The sequence below is a fragment of the Carex rostrata genome, chromosome 7 (assembly GCF_964058835.1).
Source record: "Carex rostrata chromosome 7, lpCarRost1.2, whole genome shotgun sequence".
Taxonomy (NCBI): Eukaryota; Viridiplantae; Streptophyta; class Magnoliopsida; order Poales; family Cyperaceae; genus Carex; species Carex rostrata.
In genome coordinates this window covers 8,829,170-8,853,935 of record NC_135924.1, presented here as the reverse complement: position 1 = coordinate 8,853,935, position 24,766 = coordinate 8,829,170, and the positions used below count along the sequence as shown (strand labels likewise).

At 35.8% G+C, this 24,766-nt stretch overlaps 5 protein-coding genes across 7 annotated transcripts in view; 1 reads left to right on the top strand and 4 right to left on the bottom strand.

Annotated features, from left to right (window-relative positions):
- LOC144557485 (pre-mRNA-splicing factor of RES complex protein) overlaps positions 1 to 13,901 on the bottom strand; it is a 68,807-nt gene extending 54,906 nt beyond the window's left edge. Inside the window, exons 1-8 of one of the 2 annotated variants that reach the window (XM_078306062.1) lie at positions 13,406 to 13,897; positions 12,199 to 13,231; positions 11,642 to 11,703; positions 11,497 to 11,552; positions 11,260 to 11,363; positions 10,824 to 10,896; positions 10,552 to 10,732; positions 10,160 to 10,454 (exon numbers count right to left, since the gene is read on the bottom strand). In XM_078306062.1, the coding sequence (XP_078162188.1) occupies positions 10,369 to 10,454; positions 10,552 to 10,732; positions 10,824 to 10,896; positions 11,260 to 11,363; positions 11,497 to 11,552; positions 11,642 to 11,703; positions 12,199 to 13,231; positions 13,406 to 13,613 (1,803 nt within the window). In that variant the 5' untranslated portion in view covers positions 13,614 to 13,897 and the 3' untranslated portion in view covers positions 10,160 to 10,368. Of the gene's footprint in view, positions 1 to 10,159; positions 10,455 to 10,530; positions 10,733 to 10,823; positions 10,897 to 11,259; positions 11,364 to 11,496; positions 11,553 to 11,641; positions 11,704 to 12,198; positions 13,232 to 13,405 lie in introns of those variants that run through there. The other variant, XM_078306061.1, reaches the window with a different exon arrangement.
- LOC144557259 (SPFH/Band 7/PHB domain-containing membrane-associated protein family) lies at positions 160 to 2,436 on the bottom strand. The gene is made up of 6 exons (XM_078305806.1): positions 2,160 to 2,436; positions 1,776 to 1,896; positions 1,607 to 1,698; positions 1,140 to 1,236; positions 862 to 1,041; positions 160 to 594 (listed from the first exon to the last, which is right to left on the bottom strand). The coding sequence occupies exons 1-6, from the start codon at positions 2,352 to 2,354 to the stop codon at positions 419 to 421; spliced, it is 861 nt and encodes a 286-aa protein (XP_078161932.1). The 5' UTR covers positions 2,355 to 2,436; the 3' UTR covers positions 160 to 418.
- Positions 13,902 to 14,835: 934 nt separating the features above from the next.
- Positions 14,836 to 16,773, bottom strand: LOC144556710 (protein TIC 20-I, chloroplastic-like). Of its 2 annotated transcripts, none has more exons than XM_078305107.1 (3): positions 16,632 to 16,773; positions 15,992 to 16,198; positions 14,836 to 15,703 (listed from the first exon to the last, which is right to left on the bottom strand). In XM_078305107.1, the coding sequence occupies exons 2-3, from the start codon at positions 16,161 to 16,163 to the stop codon at positions 15,123 to 15,125; spliced, it is 753 nt and encodes a 250-aa protein (XP_078161233.1). In that variant the 5' UTR covers positions 16,164 to 16,198; positions 16,632 to 16,773; the 3' UTR covers positions 14,836 to 15,122. The 2 variants fall into 2 exon arrangements, with proteins under 2 accessions (XP_078161233.1, XP_078161234.1); XM_078305108.1 differs by lacking the exon at positions 16,632 to 16,773 and adding an exon at positions 16,475 to 16,581.
- A 194-nt stretch (positions 16,774 to 16,967) lies between these two features.
- LOC144556709 (coiled-coil protein) lies at positions 16,968 to 19,017 on the top strand. Its single transcript, XM_078305106.1, has 3 exons — positions 16,968 to 17,163; positions 17,627 to 18,132; positions 18,609 to 19,017. The coding sequence occupies exons 1-3, from the start codon at positions 17,007 to 17,009 to the stop codon at positions 18,855 to 18,857; spliced, it is 912 nt and encodes a 303-aa protein (XP_078161232.1). The 5' UTR covers positions 16,968 to 17,006; the 3' UTR covers positions 18,858 to 19,017.
- A 404-nt stretch (positions 19,018 to 19,421) lies between these two features.
- On the bottom strand, positions 19,422 to 23,871 carry LOC144556708 (RNA demethylase ALKBH9B-like). Its single transcript, XM_078305105.1, has 6 exons — positions 23,667 to 23,871; positions 22,538 to 23,086; positions 22,164 to 22,249; positions 20,535 to 20,845; positions 20,233 to 20,304; positions 19,422 to 19,875 (listed from the first exon to the last, which is right to left on the bottom strand). Exons 1-6 carry the CDS (start codon positions 23,812 to 23,814, stop codon positions 19,563 to 19,565), a joined length of 1,479 nt encoding a protein of 492 aa, XP_078161231.1. The 5' UTR covers positions 23,815 to 23,871; the 3' UTR covers positions 19,422 to 19,562.
- Positions 23,872 to 24,766: the final 895 nt, after the last annotated feature.

The following is a 24,766-nucleotide window of genomic DNA, read 5'->3' as shown; positions in this document are numbered from 1 at the left end:
CGAAATATGTTTTAATTAATTTCTATATTATTATTGTTCAATCCATTTGTGTCCTGTAGGTCCTGGGTTCGAATCAGCCTCCTTGCAAACTGCAAGGGGAAGGCTGCCTAGAAATTCCCTTCTCCGGACCCCACTATTATAATGAAAATTCCTATGCTAGAACATAGACAAATAATCAAATAAACAGTAAAAGATGTCACAGATACTCAAAATCAACCCAATAACATCAAAACATTTATAAGAAAAACACAAAACAAATGACTAACGTGTCCAATCTTCGTCACTAGAGACTAAAGCAATATAGAAAAAGGGAGAAAAAGCCACCATCTACAAAGCAGTAAATGGCTGAACCATCACAAAACTTATTTGCCGAACTCCTTTGAAAGTGAAATATGGCCTCCTCCAACTGAGCCGTATATTAAATGCTCTGTGCTTCCATAACACCATTACGGATCTGATCACTGATGTCCTTGACATGGCCAGGCCCGTGTGGAATAAAGACAGTGGTCTTATTTGATGAGTCACCGAGGTCTTTTATGGTGTCAAAGTACTGAGTGACCATTATCAGATCCATCACCTCCTTAGCGGTAGTACCTGCCAAAAGCCCAACCTTTAGAGTTATCAAATAATCATCTGTATATATCACTAGTCCATTTCTGAGGATTAATTTTCAAAAGTTAAGCACATTTATTTATTATATTGCCACATACTATAAAGTGTTATATCAATTTGACAGTAAAGGTACCTTCCAGTAAACAAATGTAAGAAATGTTGGCTATCAATTGCAACACGATATTTGGTTCATACTATTAGGAAGTTGAAACTACCATAAAATAATTAGGAGTAATTTACAACATGTACCTGATACAGTGTGCGAAAAGTTCAAGATATTTTCCCGTAGACCTTCAGTTATGGCCTGACGCTGCTTGGCCACACCAACACCAGAAAGGTGTTTGGCCTCAGCCTCTGCCTCGGCTTTCTTTACCAGCAGAACCTTCTCTGCTTCGCCTTTGTATACACTTGCAAGCTGAAGCCTGTGAGCTGTTCATTTATTTATTTTTTAAAATAGTACTAATAAACAACAAGGCAATGTTAAAGAAGAGCCAAACACATAATGTTATGATCTGAGAATAACATACCTGCATTAATCTCATTCATGGCTCTACGCACAGATTTATCTGGTACTATGTCAACCACTAGTATCTGCTCAATGCTGTACCCATATGCTCTCATCACCTGAAACAATAATATGCTTTTCTATGTAAATTATTAAATTAAACATGAATAATATACAGGGCAGAGGCAGAAAAAATTTCAATGGGGTCAACTATACATAGCTGTAGATTGTATGCCATAATTCCAACTTCAATCTATTAATTATAGAAAAATAAGGGTCATATGGAGCAATTTTTATTAATTGATTGTTAATTGAAATTTTGTGCTCTTAAATAAGATCAAACAATCGTTTTACTCATTTGTTTAACTTGTTGATATTAAAGCCAGAACTAAATATGGCATACAAAGCACACAGAATTCAAGCGCAGGTCAAATTTCAAATGCCCCGAGAATTGATCGCGGGCATTCAACAAAAAGGAACCATTAATACCTTTTCAAGTTCTTCAAGAACAGCTTTAGCCACATCACCCTTCTGCTCAAAAAGTTCATCAAGTTGAATTCTTGGAACAAGAGCGCGTACCACTGAATTAAGAAAAGACATGTCAATTGAGCTACTAAATATTACTTAACTACAACTTGCAGAACTTCAATCAACATACCATCAAATACATATGCCCTGATTTGTTCCTTGGGATTTTGGAGTTCATAGAACGCATCATCAGCGAATTCTTTGATGACTCTGTACTGAGTAGAGCAGACGATTTGAACAAACACATTATCCTGTTTCAGAAAAGAAAATGTCAAATCAATAAGCAGAGGAGTTGCAATGATTTGAGCCTTCTTACCAAAACACGCGAAATCAGATTCCTTGGAGGCCTATACGAGTGTCAAATAGATGGACGCCAAATAATACTTGATCAAACAATTAGAAAATGGTTCGCTTTCTTCAAATATTTCAAAATTACGGATCAAATCATAAAAATGGCGGGGTTTTGAAGTAAAGGGTGTGTATGAGAGAGAGAGAGAGAGAGAGCACGGAATACTTTGGTTTTAGTCTCGACGCAGACTTCGAGAGCAGAGAGACGAGTGGAGAGTACGCCAGCGAGGCACTCCCCCTTGAAGGGATTGAAAAAGTGAAGCCCCGGCGTGGCCAGGCGGAGAAACCGCCCCCATTTCTCCACCACTCCTATGCTCGCATGATCTATGCACGCGCAAAACACTGCGTTGCATCCCCCCATGGCTTCTCTCTCGTCTTCCTGTCTCTCTTTCTATTTCTTTTCTGTTTTTATCTTCTCTTCGGTGCGACAAGAAAAGCGGTACGTATCCCTTCGCAAAAGTTGGTTGTGTTCTTTTATAGAGAAAATTGCTGGTGTGACCATAGAAACTTTTAAAATTGTTAATATTCTCTATTTTTATATAGATCACGATTTAAATGTCTCTGTTTTTTTGTGTCTCCAATTCTCCTCCGTGGTACCTCTATTTTCAAATATTACTTTTTTTTTTTTTAAGAACTTATTAGAAGTTTTTTAAGTTCTACTATACGCAAATCGTAAAAGAAAAGTTAATATGCATTTTTTTTTCAGATATCTGATCAATTTAACCTATGCGTTGCAAAATTTGACTAGTAGTCTACCTATATATTCCAATTTTATAATATTTTCTCGACATTTTAAATTGATTTTTTTTTTTTTTGTAAAATCACGTAGAGCCTACAAAGGGCTCACGGCATATGATTCATAGAATCGCACTATTAAAGAAAATTAATATAGTATTTTTTTTGTTTTGTTGTTAAATTTAGCAATATTGATTTGTCTTGAAATTTGTGAGAATGCTAATATTATGGAATTCATATCCATTTAGGTACTGACCTGATAGAATGAGATTCGGATAGGGGTGTAAACGAATCCGATATTATCTGATTTCATCCGTATCTGAATCCAAAAAATTACTTAAATTATCTGACATGTATCGATATCCGAGACTATCTATATCTGTATTTGAAAAATTATAACAGATAATAGTACAATTAGATTTTTAACTATCCATATCCGACCGTTTACATCCCTAAACCACAACAAATGTACTATATGTTCTTAAATTTATTTATTAAATTACATATTCATACCAATGATTTATTAAACTGCATACACACACACATAATGAATAATATAACACTATAATATGATTAGTGACTAATGTTGTGGTATTATAATATATATTTTGTAATCAACGAACTTATATCAAAATGAGGAGGGTTCAAATGCCTTCATTTTTTGTGCCTCCACCATACCTCCATTTTTAAAAACTTTAATAATTCAAAATGTAAAACTCAAAAGTCAAAATAAAACCATTGGATATGATCTACGTCATTTTATTTATGCACATGTAAAAAATTATGACATTTCAATTTTATTTTGATTGTCATTAAGAGCTTGTAAAAAACACATTAATGTGGATGATTTCTAAACGTTGATTTTTGAACTTATTGATTCACATAAAAACAAAATTGAAATGTGATAATTTTTTATGATCACATAGAGAAAATAATATAAATCACATCTAACAGTTTTATTTTGTCTTTTAAGTTTTAAATTTTGAGTTATTAAAGTTTTAAAAAATGGAGGCATTTGAACCCTCCTCTACAAAAATATTATATATATATATATATATATATGAGTAAAGCTAGCGTGTGACATGCTCACCAAGAAAGTTTGGTGAGCATAACTCCAAAAGTATATCGGATCGACGTCAAATGTCAAATCCAAACCGTTGAAATCCATGTACTTCATGAGTGATGCATATACATGCAAAATTTTGAAAGTTTCGAGTTTATTTGCTACACGGTCAAGTGGTCAAAGAAATAATAAAAATTGAATATATAAAATAACTTATAATAAAATGTTCATTTCTTTGACCACTTGACCGTGTAGCAAATAAACTCGAAACTTTTAAAATTTTGCATGTATATGCATCACTCATGAAGTACATGGATTTCAACGGTTTGGATTTGACATTTGACGTCGATCCGATATACTTTTGGAGTTATGCTCACCAAACTTTCTCGGTGAGCATGTCACACGCTAGCTTTACTCTATATATATATATCTGTATCCGTATCCGAAGAATTATAACGAATAAAGATACAATTTAACCACTATCTGATCCATATCCGACTGTTTACACCCCCTAGATTTGGACCATATATTTTAATTTGTGTTATAAAGCAAAAATAAACAAACAGAAACAAGATGGAGAGAATGTAAATAATGGCTATCTCTTATTCATATATTTCTCATGTGTATACAATACAAGATTACAATGCCTCTATTTATAGGCTACAAATTGTAAATGAAAACCAAACAAATAATAAATGGAGAAATGAATTCCAATAGTAGTGGGCATCAATATGCATGGAGTAGTGGGAAAATAAATTGAGAGTTAATATGGGAGTTACAATATGAATGACATCCACACATTTAATATTTATTCATAACACTCCCCCTTGGATGTCAATTATATAAGAATGTGCCTCATTAAAACCTTACTAGGAAAAACCCTATGTGATAAAAACCTAGTGAAGGAAAAAAAGTACAATATTCTTCTAAATACGCAACTACATCCTTACCAGAAAAATCCAGTGGGAAAAATCATGGTTAAGGAAAATATAGTGCATATTAACTCCCCCTCATGACAGCATCAATGAAGATCTTTAAGTCGGCGAACTCCAATATTACGAACTAGCTTTTCGAATATTGCAGTAGGGAGTGCCTTAGTGGATAAATCTGCTGGATTTTTCACTTAAATGGATTTGCTGAACATTAATAACATTATTCTTTTGGAGATCATATGTGAAATTTTTTTTTGGTGAAATATGTTTTGTTCTATCTCCTTTAATGTATCATTCCTTTCATTGAGCAATACATATAATATTATATTCATATATGATCTTCGGGATCATTTCTTTAAAAGACAATCTACATGTCTGACGAATGTGTTGAATCACAGATCTTAACCAAACACATACTTTACTTGCTTTTGTGTATTGCTAAATTTTCTCATAGATAGCGAAATATATGTTTATTTATATGTCAATATCTTCGCGTGATAGAAGAACTATATCTTGCTAATAAATTTACTATAAATGATATATCATGTATTGTATGTCCATCAAGATAAGTGCTCATATTGCACTAAGATATGGTACTTCAGGACCAAATAGTTCTTCATCATTTTCTCGAGGTCTAAATTATCTTTATTCACATCTAATGATTTTACAACCATCAGAGTGCTTAATGAATGTTATTTATCCATATAAAATTATTTCAGCACTCTTGCAATATAATTTTCTTGATGCATAAAAATATCATTTTTAAATGTTCAATTTGCAATCCAATGCAAAATTTTGTTCTTCCAAGATCTTTCATCTCAAATTCTTTCTTTAAATAATTTATTCTTTTGGAAGCTCTTCAAGAGTTCCAATGATACTTAGATCGTCAACATAAACTGCAATTATAACAAAATCATTTCTATATCTTTTTAAGAAAATACATGGACAGGTCGTATCATTCTTATATCCATGTTTCAATAAATATTCACTTAAACGATTATAGCATATGCGTCCATATTGCTTTAATCGATATAAATATTTATTCAATTTAACTTAATAATGTTCTCGAGAACCTAAATTACATGCTTCAGGCATCTTAAATCTTTCAGAGATTTTCATATAAATATCATTATCAAGCGAGCCATTTAAATAGGCTGTAACTATATCCATTAGGTGCAAATTAAGTCCTTCATGGACTGCCAGACTAATTATATATCAAAAAGTTGTTGCATTCACCACAGGTGAGTATATCTCAAAATTTCAATTTTTCCATTTTATTTTCTCATAAATATTTATTTATATCCTACTGGTTTTATACCTTGAGGTACAAGGACTACATGTCCAAAAACTTTTTATTTTTCAAGAGAGTTTAACTCTACCTCAATTGCACCTTTCTATTTTGGCCAATCATTTCTTTGTCGACATTTTTTAATAGACTTCTAGTCATGATCCTCAATATTTATTATGTTTAGCGCTATATTATATACAAAAATATTATTGATATCAATTTCATCTCGGTTCCATCTTATTTCATTCATGATATAATTTATCGAGATCTCATTATTTTCATTAATTTCAGATACCTGAGTTTCTGCTGGAACTCCAATATTACTTATAATTTTATTCTCTTCTAGAGTTTTATCTGAAATTATCATATCTTCGACTTGACCATTTTCATTCTTTGCTCCTTTTCTTTTTCGAGGATTTATATTTTTTAATCTTTGGAACCGATTGCTTTTCCACGCTTCATGCGTGTTATAATTAGTCTGTAATTCAATATAAATTCCCAACTTTTTTTTATATCCCATTTTAGTGCATTGTGGTGGAGCAATTATAACATATACCGCACATTCAAAAATTCTTATATGGGAAATATTAGGTATGTGACCAAAAACCAATTATAAGGGGAAACTTTGTAATAGCTAGTTGGCATGATGCGAATTAATTTTGTTGTATGTAAAATATCATATCTTCTTTTTATATACGAACATCTACAGGATGTTCAACATTAATTTCGATATTGTCTAGACGTATTTTCATAATTGAATAATCATAAAATTATGCTCTTTAATCAAATCTATTGAGCAAGTAATTTCGCAAACGTCAGGTTGCGATTTGATAATAAACATACATGTGACCATCTTGTTGATGCATCAATTAAAATCATAATATTTTCAAATGGTTCACATGTTGGATATAATGTTCCACAAATATCATATCGTATACGTTCTAGAAATAAAACCAACACAAAAAAAAATCATCAGATTAAAGAATCTTCTAGTTCTTTGATGAATGTTCTATTATTTTTCGCATCACTATTGATCCGGAATGGTCCAACCGATCATGCCAAACTATAAATATATTCTTGTATGCAAACTTCTGGTTTACAATAACATGTGTTTCAATTGCACTAATATATGTGTAGTACAAGTCGGAGGAAAAGATATGCAATTTGTTTTCAATAAGCATATATTCAACTTTATTTGTCTCAGCATAATTTCTATTTCAGCGGATATTCTTAAATCTTAATAAATTTCTTTGAGACTTGGAATAATATATGCAACATCAATATATATTCGTGTTCCTCCAAATAACAACAAGATAACTTTTTCGGAGCCTTCAATCAATTTTTGCACTATCCAAAATAGTACTAATATTGACTTCTTGAATTACTAAATAAAATAATAATTTTATTTTATTTAAACTAATAAATAAAGTATAAGCAAATAAACAATAAAACATTAAAGAGCTAAAATGTAAACTATGTATAGCTTAAAAAAACTATATCTGTAACTTTATGATATAGTACGAAATGAGTAATTATTAATTCAGAATCATATATGATATACCATGGAACGAAATTTTTTTTTTAATTCAGCTAATGATTATGAATCATAAATTCTCGGTAACCGTTAACAAATCTCAATGCAGTTTCATATCCTTATTTTAAGTGATTCTGGAATGGATTTGGATCTTATTGGATTTTGTTTCAAATCAATAACAAACTGATACATCTACTCAGCTTCTGTCGGTTTTAAAAAAAAAAAAACTGATATATTTCGAGAGTTATACTATCGACAAAATATATTTTCATTATTAATAACATTATTGATCAAAATAATATCAACATTCATTGAAACATAAAAGGAAAATAAATCAATGCCGAAGACTCAAATTAAGAATATCATATAAGGATCACAACACTCGTAATCGCTTAATTATTTCTAAGTTACAAAGTTAAGAAAATTATAAAATATATAACCAATCAATTATGTTTTATACAAGAGCTAATCTGATGTCATATAATAATTGACTCTACAATAAATAATACTTTAATAAAACTAAGTTTTATTAATTTATTTATTTTAGATACTATCGTTACTAATTAAGAGATTATTATATTTCTTTTTCAAATTACTATCAAAAATACAAATAAGCAACATCAATTTGAATAAGATTGAGATTACCTTCACCAATTTGTCTCATTTTTTTTATTATTATTGGTGCTTGATATAGGTCAATAAAATATTTCAACGTACGACAGGTACGTGACTAATAACATCTATCCTCACAACGATAACATGAATTCTCTTATTTACTATTATGTCCATTATTCTCCTTTTTATTATTTCTCCACTTCCAGTGAAAATATGTCTTTTTTTCATTATCACGTCCACATCTACAAATTTGTTTATAAATTATTATATGTTGATACATTCACTTCAGGGAATGAAGCATAATTTATTGAACGAAATTCATAATTTTTCATCAACAGCTCGATGTTTTTGTTCAACCACAAAGAAACAAAAAATTTACTCAAAATAAGTAATATTGTTCTCAGCCTCGGTACAAGATAATAAAAGGCAGGCTTAATATACAAACCATAGATGGCTGTCCAAAGGCCACTCAATTCGAGCAAAGGAGCAAATAGATTTTTCTTTTGGGTACCAAGCAATAATCAATTTTATGCTTAGACAAGCAGCTAATGGTTTCAGCTAATGTTAATTCCACAGTAGCTTGTGAAATCTTCTTCAAGAAGAACTTCTTAATATCTCTTGAAATCTTCTTCAGAAAGACCTTAATATCTTTTGAAATCTTCTTCAAAAAAAATTAAACTATTGAGAAAAAATAACAAAATAAACATCATACAAAATTTGTACATCATATAATTCTTCAGAAAGATTTCTTAAAATCTTCTCATATTAATTTTCTATATCATATATATCTTCTTCAGGAAGATAAAAAAAATTGCACCTCATATAAAATTATATGAATCATACTAAACATCTCAAAATAAATATAAATAAATTGATAACTTATTCCATTTAGCAATTACTAGAAAGTATTATTTATATAAATAAAATTGAAATAAAAGTTATTAAAATTACCTCGAATCTTCAACTAGTAGAGCTCTCGTGCTGATAACGTGTTATAAAGCAAAAATAAACAAACACAAACAAGATGGAGAGAATGTAAATAATGGCTATCTCTTATTCATATATTTCTCATGTGTATACAATACAAGATTACAATGCCTCTATTTATAGGCTACAAATTGTAAATGAAAACCAAACAAATAATAAATGGAGAAATGAATTCCAATAGTAGTGGGCATCAATATGCATGGAGTAGTGGGAAAATAAATTGAGGGTTAATATGGGAGTTACAATATGAATGACATCCACACATTTAATATTTATTCATAACAATTTGAACGAATTTTAAAGACTTGCTAAACAAATTTCAGATACTTGCGGTACCTGAGTTCATTTTCGTAATGGATCTTTACGGATGGTATCGATTCCCAGCCCACGCGAGCCTTGGTGTCTAATGGAAGCGTATCCTCTGCCAAGTCAATTCCTGCGGAGCTGTGCGGAACTTTTAATCTGGTCTGTTCGTTTCGGATCGGATCAGATCTTGTCCGGAACTTTTAATTTGGTCTGTTCGTTTCAGATCGGACGGATCAGATCTTGTCCGAATTGAAAAAAAAAAAAAAAAATTCTCAAAATTTGCAAAATTTAATCTAGTCCATCCGATCCGAAACGAACGGACCAGATTAAAAGCTCCGCAGAGGATACGCTTCCGGTGTCTAATAGGGTTTGGGACTGGATATTCAAATCTTTGTTCATCTGTTGCTTTGCTTAGGCGCTAGTTACCTGTTGTGTTATTGTAACAGGGCAACGAGAGAACTATGTTAAATATATTAAGGGGTATCACCCACCTGATGTGTTAAAATTTTTTCTGATGCTTCCTTGTCGTTAAATTTATACTTGCCAGTTTGCCACAGCTCACTCACACACACCAAGGTATTTATTTGCATCCTGGAAGAAAGTATTTGGAAATCACCATTGTATTTGCACGCCACTCCACGAACAACGACACAGCCCCACGGTATTTATTTGCCTTAGCATTCTGGTAAAAGAATATTACAAATAAAAATGAATGAACTACACTAGTAAGAAAATTGTAACTGGAAGTGTCGCATAGTTCCAGCATGAGTTGCATGATAAAAATATTATTTTTAAAAATAAAAAATAAAATATACATATAAATCTAGACTAAGTTTCTAACACTGAGCAAAGTTGTGACCCAAAATCAAGGAACCAGTACAAGAGCACAAAGCACCTAACACATCTTACAAAATTCTACATATCAGACACAGACCAAAGGTAGGCCTCCTGATCAGTGGCACGTCTCTCATTCTTCCGTTTGAACATGTCCTTCTCAAATCCTAGAGAACACATTACAATTAATAAGTGATTACTATGAAGTGCCTTGAAAAAAGAAGAATAAATGAAACACAAAACGGAGATGGACAAAGGACATACCATTACTTCTGTCAACACCATCCCAGTGCCGACCAGGCTTTATCCCATAGCGGTTTGGAGGGAAATCAAGTCCCCTTTTCATCCAACTGTGGCTTGGAATAGTCTGAGGAATTATGAACCCTGATTCTTTCATTTTCTCATCATCTCCCAAATCTTCAAGTAGTGACTCAGTATGCTTTCTCTGAAATTTTAAACACAAAGCAATTACACAAAGCCATATCTAAAGTATGAGATATATGAAAAAGAAGATTTAACTACTGACGAGGAAATACCTTGACCAGATGAGCCATGGGATCACCCCATCTAACTGTTTCCTTCAACATTTTATCAAGTTCAGGATCATCCCTATATACAAATTTACAACTAGACTGTTAGTAAATTTCTGTTTAGCCCTATAAAAGCTAAAAGTACCACTCATTCTCCACAAAAATGAGAAATATCAGAAGATGAGGGCCGTTTTGGTTGATACGGAGAAACTTTTCAGAAAAGAAAAAAAAAACTTGTTTGAGAATGGTGCAATTCTTACTTTTCGGGGGTGCATGTGAATATGCGATATTTTAAAAGTTAATAGGATTGGAAATTGCTCATAACACTAACAAATAATTAGAAGTGTTTGCAAGTGGTAAAACAAATTGGTGGCACTATACCAGTGCATCTGGTACAGCATACGGGTACAGGGAGGTAAAACACTCCTTGATTCAGATTTACCTGGATCGTGCAAAAGGTTGGTTCTTTTCCTTTTCAAGCTCCAATAGTCTTGCCTCAGCTTCTCTTTTCTGGGCCAACCCTTTGCCCCATTCCAGTGGTTTTTCCTGGTAATGACCAAAATTGATGTTAAATAATATTCTTAGTTTTTCCACAAGAGTATTAACTAAACGACACAGTAATCAGGTACAAATAATATGCCCTAAACCCACAACAAAGTGAAATAATAAATAGACCAACCTTAGGCTTCTCCTTTTCCTTTGGCTTCACCATTTCATCCCTAGATATGCGTTTCCCTGCATAGCACCAGATGAGGTCAGATGAGAAATGAGAGGTCAAGATATACAGTGTTGATAGAAATTCACAATGGCTGAAAGGCATATACCATTTACACGAAATACTGCCTCTGCACCCTTGGAGTCGATGAAGGCTTCAGTCGACAAAAGCCTGCAAAAATATCTCAAAAAATTAGATAAAAAATATTAAATCATAAAAGCAGTTCATGAGAAAAAAAATATAGGCGAGACATCAACTTATGTAGGGTCAACCTCAAATCAGCTTTTGATCATCTATGACTTGTCAGATAGGGTTAGTTCTGATTTCACTTATTTCAGATTTGAGTCGAACTCACTTTTTTCTGAAATGGAGATATGGGTCAAATTTCAGTGGAGACTATTCAGGTCATGTCTTCTGTAGTTTGTCATCAGGGGTGCTTTCCTGTCAAATATGTTTTGTTTATCTAATTATATTTGGGTCTGGGTTATAAGTCAGTGAGCTCAAGCATACCCAATTGAGGGGTGGCATCGTGGATTACTACAGGCTTAAGATATTGAATTTATAAAAGAAGGAAAAAAAAAAAAAAAAAAAAAAGACAGGTCAGGATTTTCAGGTTAGATAAGATTTTAATCAAGGCAAAAGGAGTTCTGTTTACAGAAGAATCACCTGGCCTCCTCCTCTTTCATCTTCTTGTTTTGCTCCCTTATCTCCTTAGACGACAAGAGACCCATCTTGGTTGGCAGTTCAGGATGGGCCTTACGTGGTGGGAGCTGATCATCTGATGGACCCTTTCTGCTTTTCCTGGGGGGAGAGAGGTCATCCTCCTTTCTCTCACTCACTTCTGATTCTCTCTTTCTACTTCTCCTAGGAGGCGACAGGTCAGCTGCCTCCAATGAGATAAGACCTGTTTTTCGTCTAGGTGGTGACCTGTCAGCAGTCTCAACCGAATCATGACGTGCTCCACGCCTTGGTGGGGACAAGTCAGAAGTCTGCACTGAATCAAATTGTGATTTTCGTCTAGGGGGCAACATGTCATTCCTCGCCACCGACTCATGCTTAGCTCTTCGCCTAGGTGGAGACAAATCAGCAGGCTCGGCTGAGTCATGACGTGCTTGTCTCCTAGGCGGTGACAAGTCAGAAGTCTCAACCAAATCACGGAGTGTTCTGCGCCTAGGTGGCGATAGGTCAGCAGGCTTGGCTGAGTTATGATTTGTTCTTCGCCTCGCTGGTGACTGATCAGCAGTTTCAACTGAGTCGTGGTGAATTCTGCGTCTAGGAGGTGATATGTCAGCCGTCTCAGGTGAGTCATGGCGTGCCCTTCGCCCAGGTGGTGACAGGTTCGGAGTTCTCCCATTACCGTCCTCTTTTCTACTTCTCCTTGGAGGTGACATATCAGGAGGCTCTGCTGAGTCATGCCGGCTCTTTCGCCTAGGTGGTGAAAGATCCTCAGGTGAGCCTTTCCTGGTACTCCTTGGATTTCCTTCAGGGGAAGGTGTGTCAAGGCGTCCCTTACGCTGTCGTGGTGGGGAGAGATCAGGTTTCTCCTTGTCAGAAGGCCTTTCCAGGGAGGAATTGTCGAGAGCTACCCAGCCACTTCCGTCCTCTGAAATTGCATTGTACGGCTTTTTTGCACGAATGGCCTCCAGGCGCTTCATTCGCCTCACTTCAATGTCTTCTTCAACTTGTGGCTGCTCCTCAGCTACATTGAAAAATAAATTTCTATCAAATATAAGATTTTTTTTTGTGGCCAACAGGCACTGTTTCATTAGTGTTGGGATTTATTTGTTGCCAGAAGTAGGAACATTTTTAGTGTTCGGGTCAATATGTGCCTAAAAATTTAGATTAATTTAAGAGCAAATGTTTTGGAACTCACCGTCAGAATCCGACTCTTCTTCAAGCTGAACGGGCTTTTGCCACACGGGATCTTCATCTACAACAAGAACTCCCATGGCACTGGGTTTGGGCTTCTCGGCCTTCTTTTTCTTCTTCTTCTTCTTCTTGTTTGGGTCTTCAGTATCAGGCTGGTACCGCTTCAGGTACTCTTTCATGGACGGAGCTGTGGAGGTGGAGCCACCAGCCATTTATATACCCTCCTTGATTTTCTCTGTTCTTTTTTCCGTAGAGTTTCCTGTTTGTTCACGGCCGAGATGGAGCGAAGGGTGGCCTTGTTCTGTAATTTGTCAAGTACCTTACTGAAAATTTAGAACCTTTTTACCATATCAACAATAGTCCATTGTTGCTCATGGTTTAGAATCTATCGGCAGATTTTTGGGCAATTTTCCAAACCGACTTCGACTTGCCCCGTTTTGGTCGAGAAAACCCTAGAATCGGAAGAGAGACGCCGTTCGAGCGAAAGAGATGGGTCTGTCCGGCTGAATTCAGATTCAGTGCAATACCTGACCGACCGAGTACAATTAGATCTGATTTGTCACTTTTAATATAACACGAATCTCAAAACGGAACCTCCGATTACGGACCCTCCGATTGTGCGGGCTGAAAGTTGTTGGGAGCTAATTGTACTGACCGGTACTTGGGAGGAACGGATCCGAATCTGATGGTTTTGCTGCTGCGGAAAAATGGTTAAGAGATTGTTTGACGAGCCATTACATGATCATTATTTATTTTCTTCTATTAGGCTTATAATTTTTTTTCTTGAACGTTAATTATTTATAATTTTTCATAATATTCTATATAAATTAATTATTTATAATTGAGAGGATATCAAGTATTACAAAAAAATAAAAAAAAATAAAAGACTTAACATGCACCATGCTCGATGTGTACATATAAATTACTTTATAACAGATTATGGATATTGAAAAATTCTACTCATGTTGTTAACTTTTGGGTGATATTATTTTTTCAAGTATATATTAATATATTTAAGCTCTCATACTCATTTGTCTTTAAAATTAATATTGCTCTATTAAAGCCTTTTATTTTACTTTTTAATACTTGTATTCTATTAACTATACTATAGCGTTATACGAATATAGTCTTATGGTTACAACTTTCAAATGACTTAATTCATCAGTTAACCTCTCTTGCTGTTATATTAAATATAATAAAAAAGTAAACGAAAGCACTAATCCATGACGTAAATTCAAATTCATCGTTCGAGCCAATTCAACCATTTTCCCATTAAGCTTACCAGTAGCTTTAGCTTAACAAGCTTGTGAAATTTAATTACACCGGAACAATCTAAAATTCTAAACTTTTTCATTTTTAGAACCAAGACAGAAAAATAATTAGAAATTTGAATGGCTGCCTTGGTAATTCAAGGCAATCAGATCTAGCAAATAATTATTTGCTACAGTTTTTAATTATTTCCAGTAATCTAGCAATATTGCTCATTCAGAATATCTCAAATGAAGTTTTCTAAAGTTCTGAGATCCCATAAAAATTGATACAAAAATCCAACAACATAACAAAAATGATCAAGACAGGTTTCACTAGTACACCCAAACTAATATTAGATTACTTAAGTAACTACATATCAGCACGGAAAAAATACCAGCAAAAATAACACCATTAGGATAAAAGTAACATCATCAGACAAACTCTCACTCACATGTGTCGGATACACATCCTTAAAAATTCAACAACTTGGGATCTACATGTATATAGGCAGCATCTGACCAAAAAGGCACATCATGATATGTCCCAGTGAGCGCGCACCTCATGCACTCAAACACCGTGTATGCCTGTGAAAAAGCAAAGGCCGCCCAGAAGTACACCATGAACTGGCTTTTATACGCAATCCGAGGCAGCCAGTTTAAAGCAGTTGCCAAAGCCTGAAATCCGGTGTCAAACAACAGTGCCATCACCACATGAAACCTCAAAAAGTGCGGCCATTTCTTGTTTCGCACCACAAGGAAGTATGTCCCCATGAACAGGGTTATGATGAGCCAACCGGGCATGAGACCCATGGTGTCAAGAAATGGGTTTGCAAGGAACTCGAACTTTTCTAGAACAGGGTGGAGGTGGTACACAGCATCGGCATATTGCCACACGTTGTGGAGGGGTAACAGGTATGGTAAGGCAGCTAAGGTACGCCACCAAAATCTAGGCTTAGCAGTTAATTTTGGGTGGACATAATTGCCGTTAAAAAATGCACAAACGGCTGGATTTCTCCGGCCACCATTTTTGGTATGGAAGGAAGCTGAACGGCCTGGAAATATATATAAATGCTATAAATTTTACCAATTCATTTGAATATGAGAAATACTAATTTTTTTTTTATTCAAGCTTTAAAGTTGAACTACGGAGTAGTCATGGGTGATTTTTTATATTTGCATGGTGTCGAGAAATGAGTTGAACCCAGAAGGTCAGAAATGTCCTTATACAAACCAGATATTTGTTTTGTTGGTGTTGGTTTTGAGGTAAAAAATTTCTGATGTAGTTAAACAAAAACTAAAAATTGTATTTTTCCAGGAAGATGAAGACAGAAATTACATACCACTTGAGAAGGGGGGGCTTCTTTCCGGAGAAGAAATGGAAATATTTGGAAACATTGGAGATGGTGCAGAAAAACAAACAAAACTGCGAGGTGAACTAGAATTACTGTACTTTACATGGGGAGATACCCGTAACCGAACACTTGTTGTTGGTGCACATCGAAGCAAGTCCATGTCGGGAATCTAAGATATTATCTCTATTTGGAGGTCTGCAAATCATGAAACACAAATACACAATAAACAAATGATTTTTAGTGGAATAATCAAGTCATCCATAGCGAAAAAGATTACTATCAAAACATTGACAAACACTGAAATATCTCACTGACTTAAGCAAGAGTTCACTGCAATTTAAAATTTTTTTGCCCCAAAACAATATATCAGTGGTTTGATTTGGTTATGATAATGTAATGAGTGGAAAAAATAGGGAAGAAAATGTTGGGAGACCAGTTTGGAGTTTAGTAAATAGGGATTATAGGAGGTACCCCAATAAGAAAAACCTTCACCACAAAGAATTAACTACAAAACCCCAAATCCATATAAAACCAAAAGGGGCTACCTGTCACGGTGACAGAGATATATATATAGAGAGAGAGAGGGAGAGGTAGGAAGAGAGATAGAGAGAGAGAGAGAGAGAGAGACCTGCTGTAGAGCAAAGGGGTAAAATTGGTGCCCGAAAGAAGCTTCCTCTCCTTTCGAGTTCGGCTTATCGCAAAGCCGCCGAACGGAGAGGAGGTCGGTGGAGAGAACTAGAAAAGAAGCTTGCGAAAAGGGAAGGAAATTATAAACAGACCCGGTCTAACTTTTATGTCAAACAACTGCTGAATTACTTGTTTGTTCATTGCGGCTTTGTCTACCTACACACAGTTAATACGTTTTAGAACTGTTCTAGACAAGCACATTAGATTTCAATATGGGCCTAATTGGTTACGGGCCTTGGCCCAACAATACTTTTTTTCACACAACACTACAACAGGAAGGATTGCTGGTGATCGAGCGAGGTTACAATAGAGCTCTATGGAGAGTTTAGACATGGAAGCAATAGCAGAGCGTCTGGCGTCGGTGGAAGGCCTCTACTTCCCCGGTGCAATCCACCAGGAGGCACCGTTTGACACTTCCCGGCGCAAGTCAGCTCTCTTCGGCCTCCTCTCTCGGGACGCGTCCATTTTTCTTGGTACTAACCCTACTAGTCTCCTCCTTTTCTGTTTTACCTGTACACCCTTGCAAGAGTATAAATTTATCGAATTGTTTTGGAAATTAGTATCTATGGTACTGTCCCTCGCGTCTTATCTGGTATCAACTGATGGACTGTGCGTTTTTATTTCTAATTTGGTGAAAAGATAATTAGCACAGAAGCATATGACTCTATTGAGAATTAGCCAGTTTTGTGCATCAAATTAGAAAAGAACTAAAGAAGGAAATCATTGTGTACAAATGATGGAAGACACCGTATTAGAAAACTTAAAGCCACAAATCAACGTAATTAATTTGAGGTACAGGAAACAGGTGGTCATGCTTATTTTTAAAGAAATGGGAATGAGCTATCTCTGTCTCTGGTAATAAATATTATATTACTGTTGTTTCTTTATGGCACTAAATTCGTGCACTTTGAACCCTCTTGTAAATATTAATTACAGAGAGATATGGCTCATCACTCACTCCAGATGAATTACGCCAATTTGAGCCACTTCGCTCGGAGTATGAGGTGGACTGGCACCTAAACCGACTCTGCCAACCGGCAAACCCCCAACTGGTAAGTTCCACAACAGTGAAGAACCGACGCAGAGCTTACATGGAGCAGCTGCTTGTGGAAGGGGAGTACTTCTCAGAGGAGGCGATGAGGGAGAGGGAACCATACTTGCACCATGAATACATTGGAAGGTGGCAGGACCCGACAGGAAGGATGATGTCGCGTCCAGGGGAGAAGTGGTCGGAGACGCTGTTGCGGCGGTGTGATGAAGCGGTATTGGTTGGGAAGATCAGAGGGGAACAGATGAGGCGGGGGGTCGACAGGAAGGAGTGGGTTGGGGTCAGGGAGGAGGAGGAACAGGAGGAGGAGGAGGAGGAGGAGGAGGAGGAGGAAGAAGAAGAAGAAAAAGAGAGTGATGAAGAGATGCAGGAAGATGAATCAAAGGAAATTAATGTATGTTCTCTCTTTCTCTCTCTCTATTTATCTATCTATTATATGTGACTGAGACATAATCATACTCGATCAAACAGCAAGAACTTATTGAACCGCACATATACATGCATACGACACTCACATGCAACACAAACGCATATAACATATGCACACAACAGACCTACTGGTTGGCCCTCACCAGGCCACACTTATGCCTGATGCAACTTAAAAGGTATGTGCTATTGTATGATATGAAATACTTATGGTCTTAAGATTACTAAAGTTCTGTTGAATTATATTAGATGTACCTACTGATTTCTAAATCAAACGGAAATTGGAGTTATTTTTTAAGTTCTCGTGAAACTGAAAGGAGAATGATGTTATTAATTCCAGTTCAATTGGTATTGTAACCATCTGAAGCAAGCCCAATAACAGTGAAATCTTGATATGCACAAGACTTTTATTAAGTGCATCCATGTTTTTTTTGGAACATGCAGATGCTTTCTGACAAGGATCCAGCAGCACAACAGTTGATCGAATGTAGCACAGTCAGTCAGACCATCTCAGAAGAAGAGCTGCAGGATCATATGGAGCAATTTACTCAAATAATGCAACACAAATTTCTAGTTGGTGAAGACACTGAGTTTTTAGATTACTCAAAAATTGATAACGATGAGAGGTTAGATGATCACTGGACCAGAGAAGCTAATTATGATGCTGAAGAAAAGTACTTTGAAAAAGATTAAGCAACAAGGTTCTGGGACCACTTTCCTTTATTTTATTTTGGCAGTTTTGTGTAATATATGATGTTTGCTGTTATATTTAGGTTAGTCTGGGGTATGTATAGTGCATCTTATGCTTTAAAAAAAAAGCCTAAACTTCCTCCTAATGCCTTTAATATTCCCAGACCAGATCTGCTGGGACTCCGGGAGCCATTTCGAAATATGCTTTACACCTTTTTTTTTTAAGAATCCTTCTATGGTAAACCACCTATTGGTTGAAAAAAAAATTGAAATGGTTTGAATCTGATTAAATAAGGGTAATACGGAAAGAATATATATATGTTCGGATTTTTTTTGGTAACAACTTTGTTAATTCCAACTAAACATGATTTAAATAAAAATCATGTTTTATATCTGTTGATCTCATGTTCATTCCAACTAAATATTAAATCGGTATATTTAATGCATTCATTTTGTAGCTTCTTTTCACGTTTTCTCTTCTTAAATTGAGCACTGAACCAAGTAGAAAATTATAAAATATATGGTGCTTTACAGGATTCTGACAATTCTATATACCTGCGGTATTTGTTAATCATACCATATCATTGTTCAAATAATAATTCTACAAATAATCATCATTCCAAAAAAAAAAAAAAAAAATCAAAATGTATATTTATCAGTAATCACTCCTAGTGGCTATTGGTCCTTGTTTAAAAGAAAAGAAAATTTTCACTTTTGGTCTCCTGCCGGGCTTCTATACGTGTTTATTACAATAGGAGCCTTTCCTCTGGAACTTCGCCCGCCTCTAAAATTGGAACTGGAATTTAAACTCGATCTTGAATTTGAATTTGAACGTGAATTCGAACTTGAATGTGAATTAGAAATTCTGTAATCGCCTGAGTTTTCTTCTGATCTCGTGCTCTTTTCATCAGTAGCCATGTTCGAGTTGGATGAGAGAGGTACAACATTTTCCAAATCAGGGTCTAGGGCAAAACCAGCCGGCCACTTGGATCTTTCCATTTTGCGGAAAGTTATTGACATCCTAAGGTTCAATAAAAAAGAGGTGTAAGATAAAAAGGATAATTTACATGTCCAACTTCAAAATGTATCCTTTAATCTTATTAAATGTAAAAATGGCCTCCTCATTGTACCCCTAATATATATGCAATCCTATACCTATAAAAGAATCTTCCCTGATTCATGTCCTCGGCATGAATAAGGGAAGAGGGACACTCACTATATTCTCCTGTAAAATTAAAAGAAAGGTTATGAGTAATTTTCAGTATATCATTTTAATAAGACACCATATGTGCAATTTCATTGTACCCCTGTGACTTCCCATGCTCCAAACAGTATTCCTTTTACAAACAATATATTTTAAGAGGTTGCAAATATTCACCGTTTTGTCGGTACAGCCGGTACGCAATGCTTGGCAACATCAGCCCCATTCCCATTCAAGACAAGCACAGACCTACCGAAAAAAAACATATGAAAGGATTTCTTAGTAGATTAATCAACATCCTATTAGCAAATATGGTATCATTGAGCATACATAAAGGGGGTACAAGTTTATGCAAAAAAGCCACTGTGTTTCCACCAGAGGCTAAGTATCCAATAGTTAGTTGACTCAAAACTACTATAAGTGCCTCTACTGGTGCAGTATTCTCAACATAACAATAAAAATGAAACAAAAGAACATACCCCACTGGCAACGGTATCAAGAAAGAACCAGCGAATTCACCAGGCCCCAGAACTTTGAGGCTCGTACCGAATAAAATATTGCATTCACTCAAGAATGAGACGGTACAGAAGGGTCTGACAAAATCATGACTATCGATATGTGGTGGGATGCAGTCTCCCTGTTCATAAATGTTAACGATGCAACTGTCCGGGATGCATGACATAGGCAATACATCCCATTTGAGTAACCTCTTGATCATAACCTTGAATAATGGTGGCATGGGGTCAGCTGCCACATCTCGCATTATTCCCGGTGGATTACCATCTCGATCCTGTTATAGGAAGTATGCTATTAAATATAAAGTCCAATTCTAGTAACACAGTTCTCAGTGTGACAAAAAGGTTAGATCTATCAAGCTCTAGTCAAGTTAACCTTCAAAAAAAAGATAGGTGACAAAAACAGATAACAAGAATTCCTGACTGGAATCAGCTATGTACTCGTCCATTTCTTTTGTTTTAGCAGCAGCATCAGCAGTAGGCAAGAAGGCTAATAAGTTTCCAGTAACTCACCCAAACATAAACCCTAAATTATTTATAGAACTGACCCTTTATGTGTGTGTGAGAGGAGACCTGGCCCATCAGAGATGGGAGGAAGAGACCATATTGGAGAAGGCGTATTAATCAAACGTATTGCAAATATAATGGAGCTGCACAAATTTGATTTTGCCCAATTTGAACTACACCTATTGACTGCCACAGCCTGGCATCTTACAGTAGGGTTAAGGTGGTCCAGGGCTCTCATTAGCATATAATCAAGCACCACATATGAGGCGGCTTGCTACACCTGTCGGTAGCAGTGTAAGGTGGCTGGTGTAGTTGATAATAGAGGAGGTAATGTGCAGCCCCATGGATTAAAAAAGAGAGCTGCTGATTAGCTCTAGACTTACATAGAGAAAGAAAGGGAGATCGATTTAATGAGGAAAGGGTGGAGGGGTGTGGTGGGGTGGGGGTGGGGGTGTGTTATATCTAGAAAAGGGTCATTCTATAATTCTATTGTGCAGCGGCTCAACATGGTTTGTGAAAATCAGGGCTCTTCTAAAATAGAACAGGATTTTAAATTTTAGACATCAAAAATTCGATTGCTAGCCTTTGATTTAGGCATGTTATTGTTCCCAAACATGACATTTTTCCACAACTAAGTCTGTGAAACTTGCTGGAGCCCCTGCTGAGGTACAGGCAGGGAGTGTTTAGATAAAAAAGGTGAAAAATTGTGATTATAAGAAGAGAGGAGAGATGAGTGAGACAAGGAGGGAGAGCTGGCAGCAGCCTCCCTCACCAAATGAATTCAATTCAAAATCTATAGAACTCTTTGGTACCGTTCTTAGGCAAAAAAGGATATTTCCCATAAGCCGTATAGTTGTTTGAAGTCATATAAAGAAAACAATTAGTTCAGCAAAGGCTGGTATAAACTGCCTTATACCGTGCAAATCATTGCATCCAAAAAAACATACCAAGCAAATGATGGAACCCAAGAAAACCACAAGACACAAAGGCATATTCAATAGCTTATTCTGGCGCCAGACTTATATCATTGCCACACTGGTAGTAAACTGGTACGAAGGTACTAGAACACAAGACTGAAGTACGTACCGTGGCATAGTTATAATTGCAACCAAATTGCATAGTGATTCTGCCTTTGCCCCTCATCCACTTAATGGGTGCAGAATATGTCCTCTCTGCAATTAGCAAAAGATTTATTTCAGAAACAATTTTTAGATTGTCATGCAACCCTCAAAATAACAAGTATTTAAAAAAATCAAAATAATAACCAGTCCTAGTTAAGACTAGACCACAAATCTAAAAGCTCGGCATATTATCATTGTTAGTTGTTGCTACCTAGAAATGCAAAGAATCTTTAGAGAATGGACCACCAAACTAATAGTGGCCAAACACATAACACCTAAACAACGTACGACAACAGTACTGGTAAAACCGGGTATGAAAATTATTATATGAAAACATACCTCCAAGTTCACCGTTTCGGCCTTTATCCAGTAAATGATTCACAAAATTCACTATCCTCTTTTGTTCAATCGGACTGAAAACCCCAGCATGCAACTCCAGTCCATCAACAATATTTACTATTCTGCCCCTAACTCTCTCTAGGCAAATGTATTCTTTATTCCTTATCACATTTTTAAACCTATTTAGCTCCTTTTGCTCCCTGGACAACTCCATTTTCCACTTACCTCTGTCCCCTGCTCTCTCTTCTTCATCTCTCCTTAACCTTGTCTCGTCTTCTGTGTCTTCTAGCTCATCCTCCTCCTGTGCCATATCAGCCCATGATGTGCGGGTTCTGGAAGATTCTGCTACCGGGCCATAGTTCAAGGTGGTAGGAATTGTTGGGGTGGAGGGCTCTGGAACTAGCTCCCACCCACTCGGAACAATGGCTGGGAAGGAAGATTCTGGCACCGGATCCTGCACAGTTGACATGATGTGATTTGTAGCATTGGATGGCTCTGGAGCCTGGTTCACTCTGGTAGGCTCAATCTGCTCTGATTTCATGGATGTGCCTGTGTAGAAGGAAATCAACTTATACTTAATGATAATTACATGTGAAAATGAAGTTCTAACGTTAGTTCCCTTAAATACCAATTAAGTTTACAATATTTTGCAGTTCATTACTGATACTGAATTGTCATTCAATACTCTTGATGAGAGCTTACTGTCAAATTCTTGAGAGGTTTTACCACTGCTAGTGGCTTTTCTGGTAATTTGTGGGAATGGAAAAGAAATTGATACAAGGTAGCTTTAGGGGTTGGATGTGCTAATTCATAATTTACTGAAAACATATAGAAATAACACAATCTAGGACTCAACAGGACCAACTGACCAGTAGAGGACCAAAGCTGTTGGATACTCATTGTAACTGTTTGCTTATGTTCTGCTCATGTACGTTTAAAATGGCTTTTGTTTTGGTACCAGAGTTAGCTTTTGCCCCTGTCAAAATCCACATTAATCGGTAAAAACCCTAGGAAAAAAGACGGAACAAAAATTGAGATCCGAAGCGGACTCAACTGATACAGTAATGCGATCGATCCAAGCAAAAGAAAAGGTAAACGTAAAAATATAAAAGAAAAAAGATAAAACTACCTGGACGGAGAGACTGGATGCGACGGTGGATGGCGATGCGGCAGTGGTCGCACAAGTCTTGGCTGAGGAAAGGAAGCCAATCCGTAAGAAACTCGGCCGCTATCTCCCGCTCCGAGGCGTCGTAAGCTCGAACTAGAGGATCATCCATGGTTCTTGGAGAGAGAGAGAGCGGGGGAGGAAAGAATTTGGTAAGACCCGAGTTGAAATGAAATGAAGGTTTAAGAGGAGAACAAAAAATAAAGGAAAGGAGCCTTGTTATCTTTTGGTTTATTTTTAAGTTTGGTGATTAGAAAGAGCATGTAATTAAACCGACTTCCGGATCCCTAAAGTAACTCCTTTTTTAGTTTTGATCTGAACCGTTGGATTACACGATTATAACAGGGACCGTGCATTCCACCGTGGCCTGATTGACCAAATTTCTGATTGGACGGTCCAGATCAAAACACAAAAATTGAGTTACTTTAGGGTATTCGGACTCATAAAACATGGGGAACAGAACAGAAATGTACAGGGGAATAGAGGATTCGGATTTCCGAAATAGCAAACCGTATGCCAGAAATGGGGTGATGAAAAGTATTTTTTTTAGTAAGACAATAAATTTTAAAATTTCAAGACGATTTTTTTCCTAGTTACATGTCATTCCAAAATCCAACCACATCTTTTTGATAATTTACTTTCTTTATATTAATGATAATTCATTACTCATTTTTATTTTCATAACTAAAATAGTAAAATGTTTTTCTAAATTCACTTTCTTTCCTAAAGAATTGAACGCACCAAAGAGGTACATTTATTTTAAGGTGCTGAATACATAGGTACAAAAGGTTTCAGTTTAATAAAATATCTCTCTTGATTAATTAGTTTTGCATGCTTCAATATTACTGGCTTTTCTGCCAATTATTTTCAATGAATTGGGTGAAATTTCCAAATTTTGTACAATAGATCGACAGATCTGCCGAATGATTGTGGGACACTGGGCACCATCTTAGGAGAGATTTGTTTCTTCTTCTTATTAACTAGATCTAACCAGGACAATTCATTTTTTTTTTTTCCCTATTTTTAGTTTGAATCTTTTTAGACTTTATTTTCGATAGCTCGAA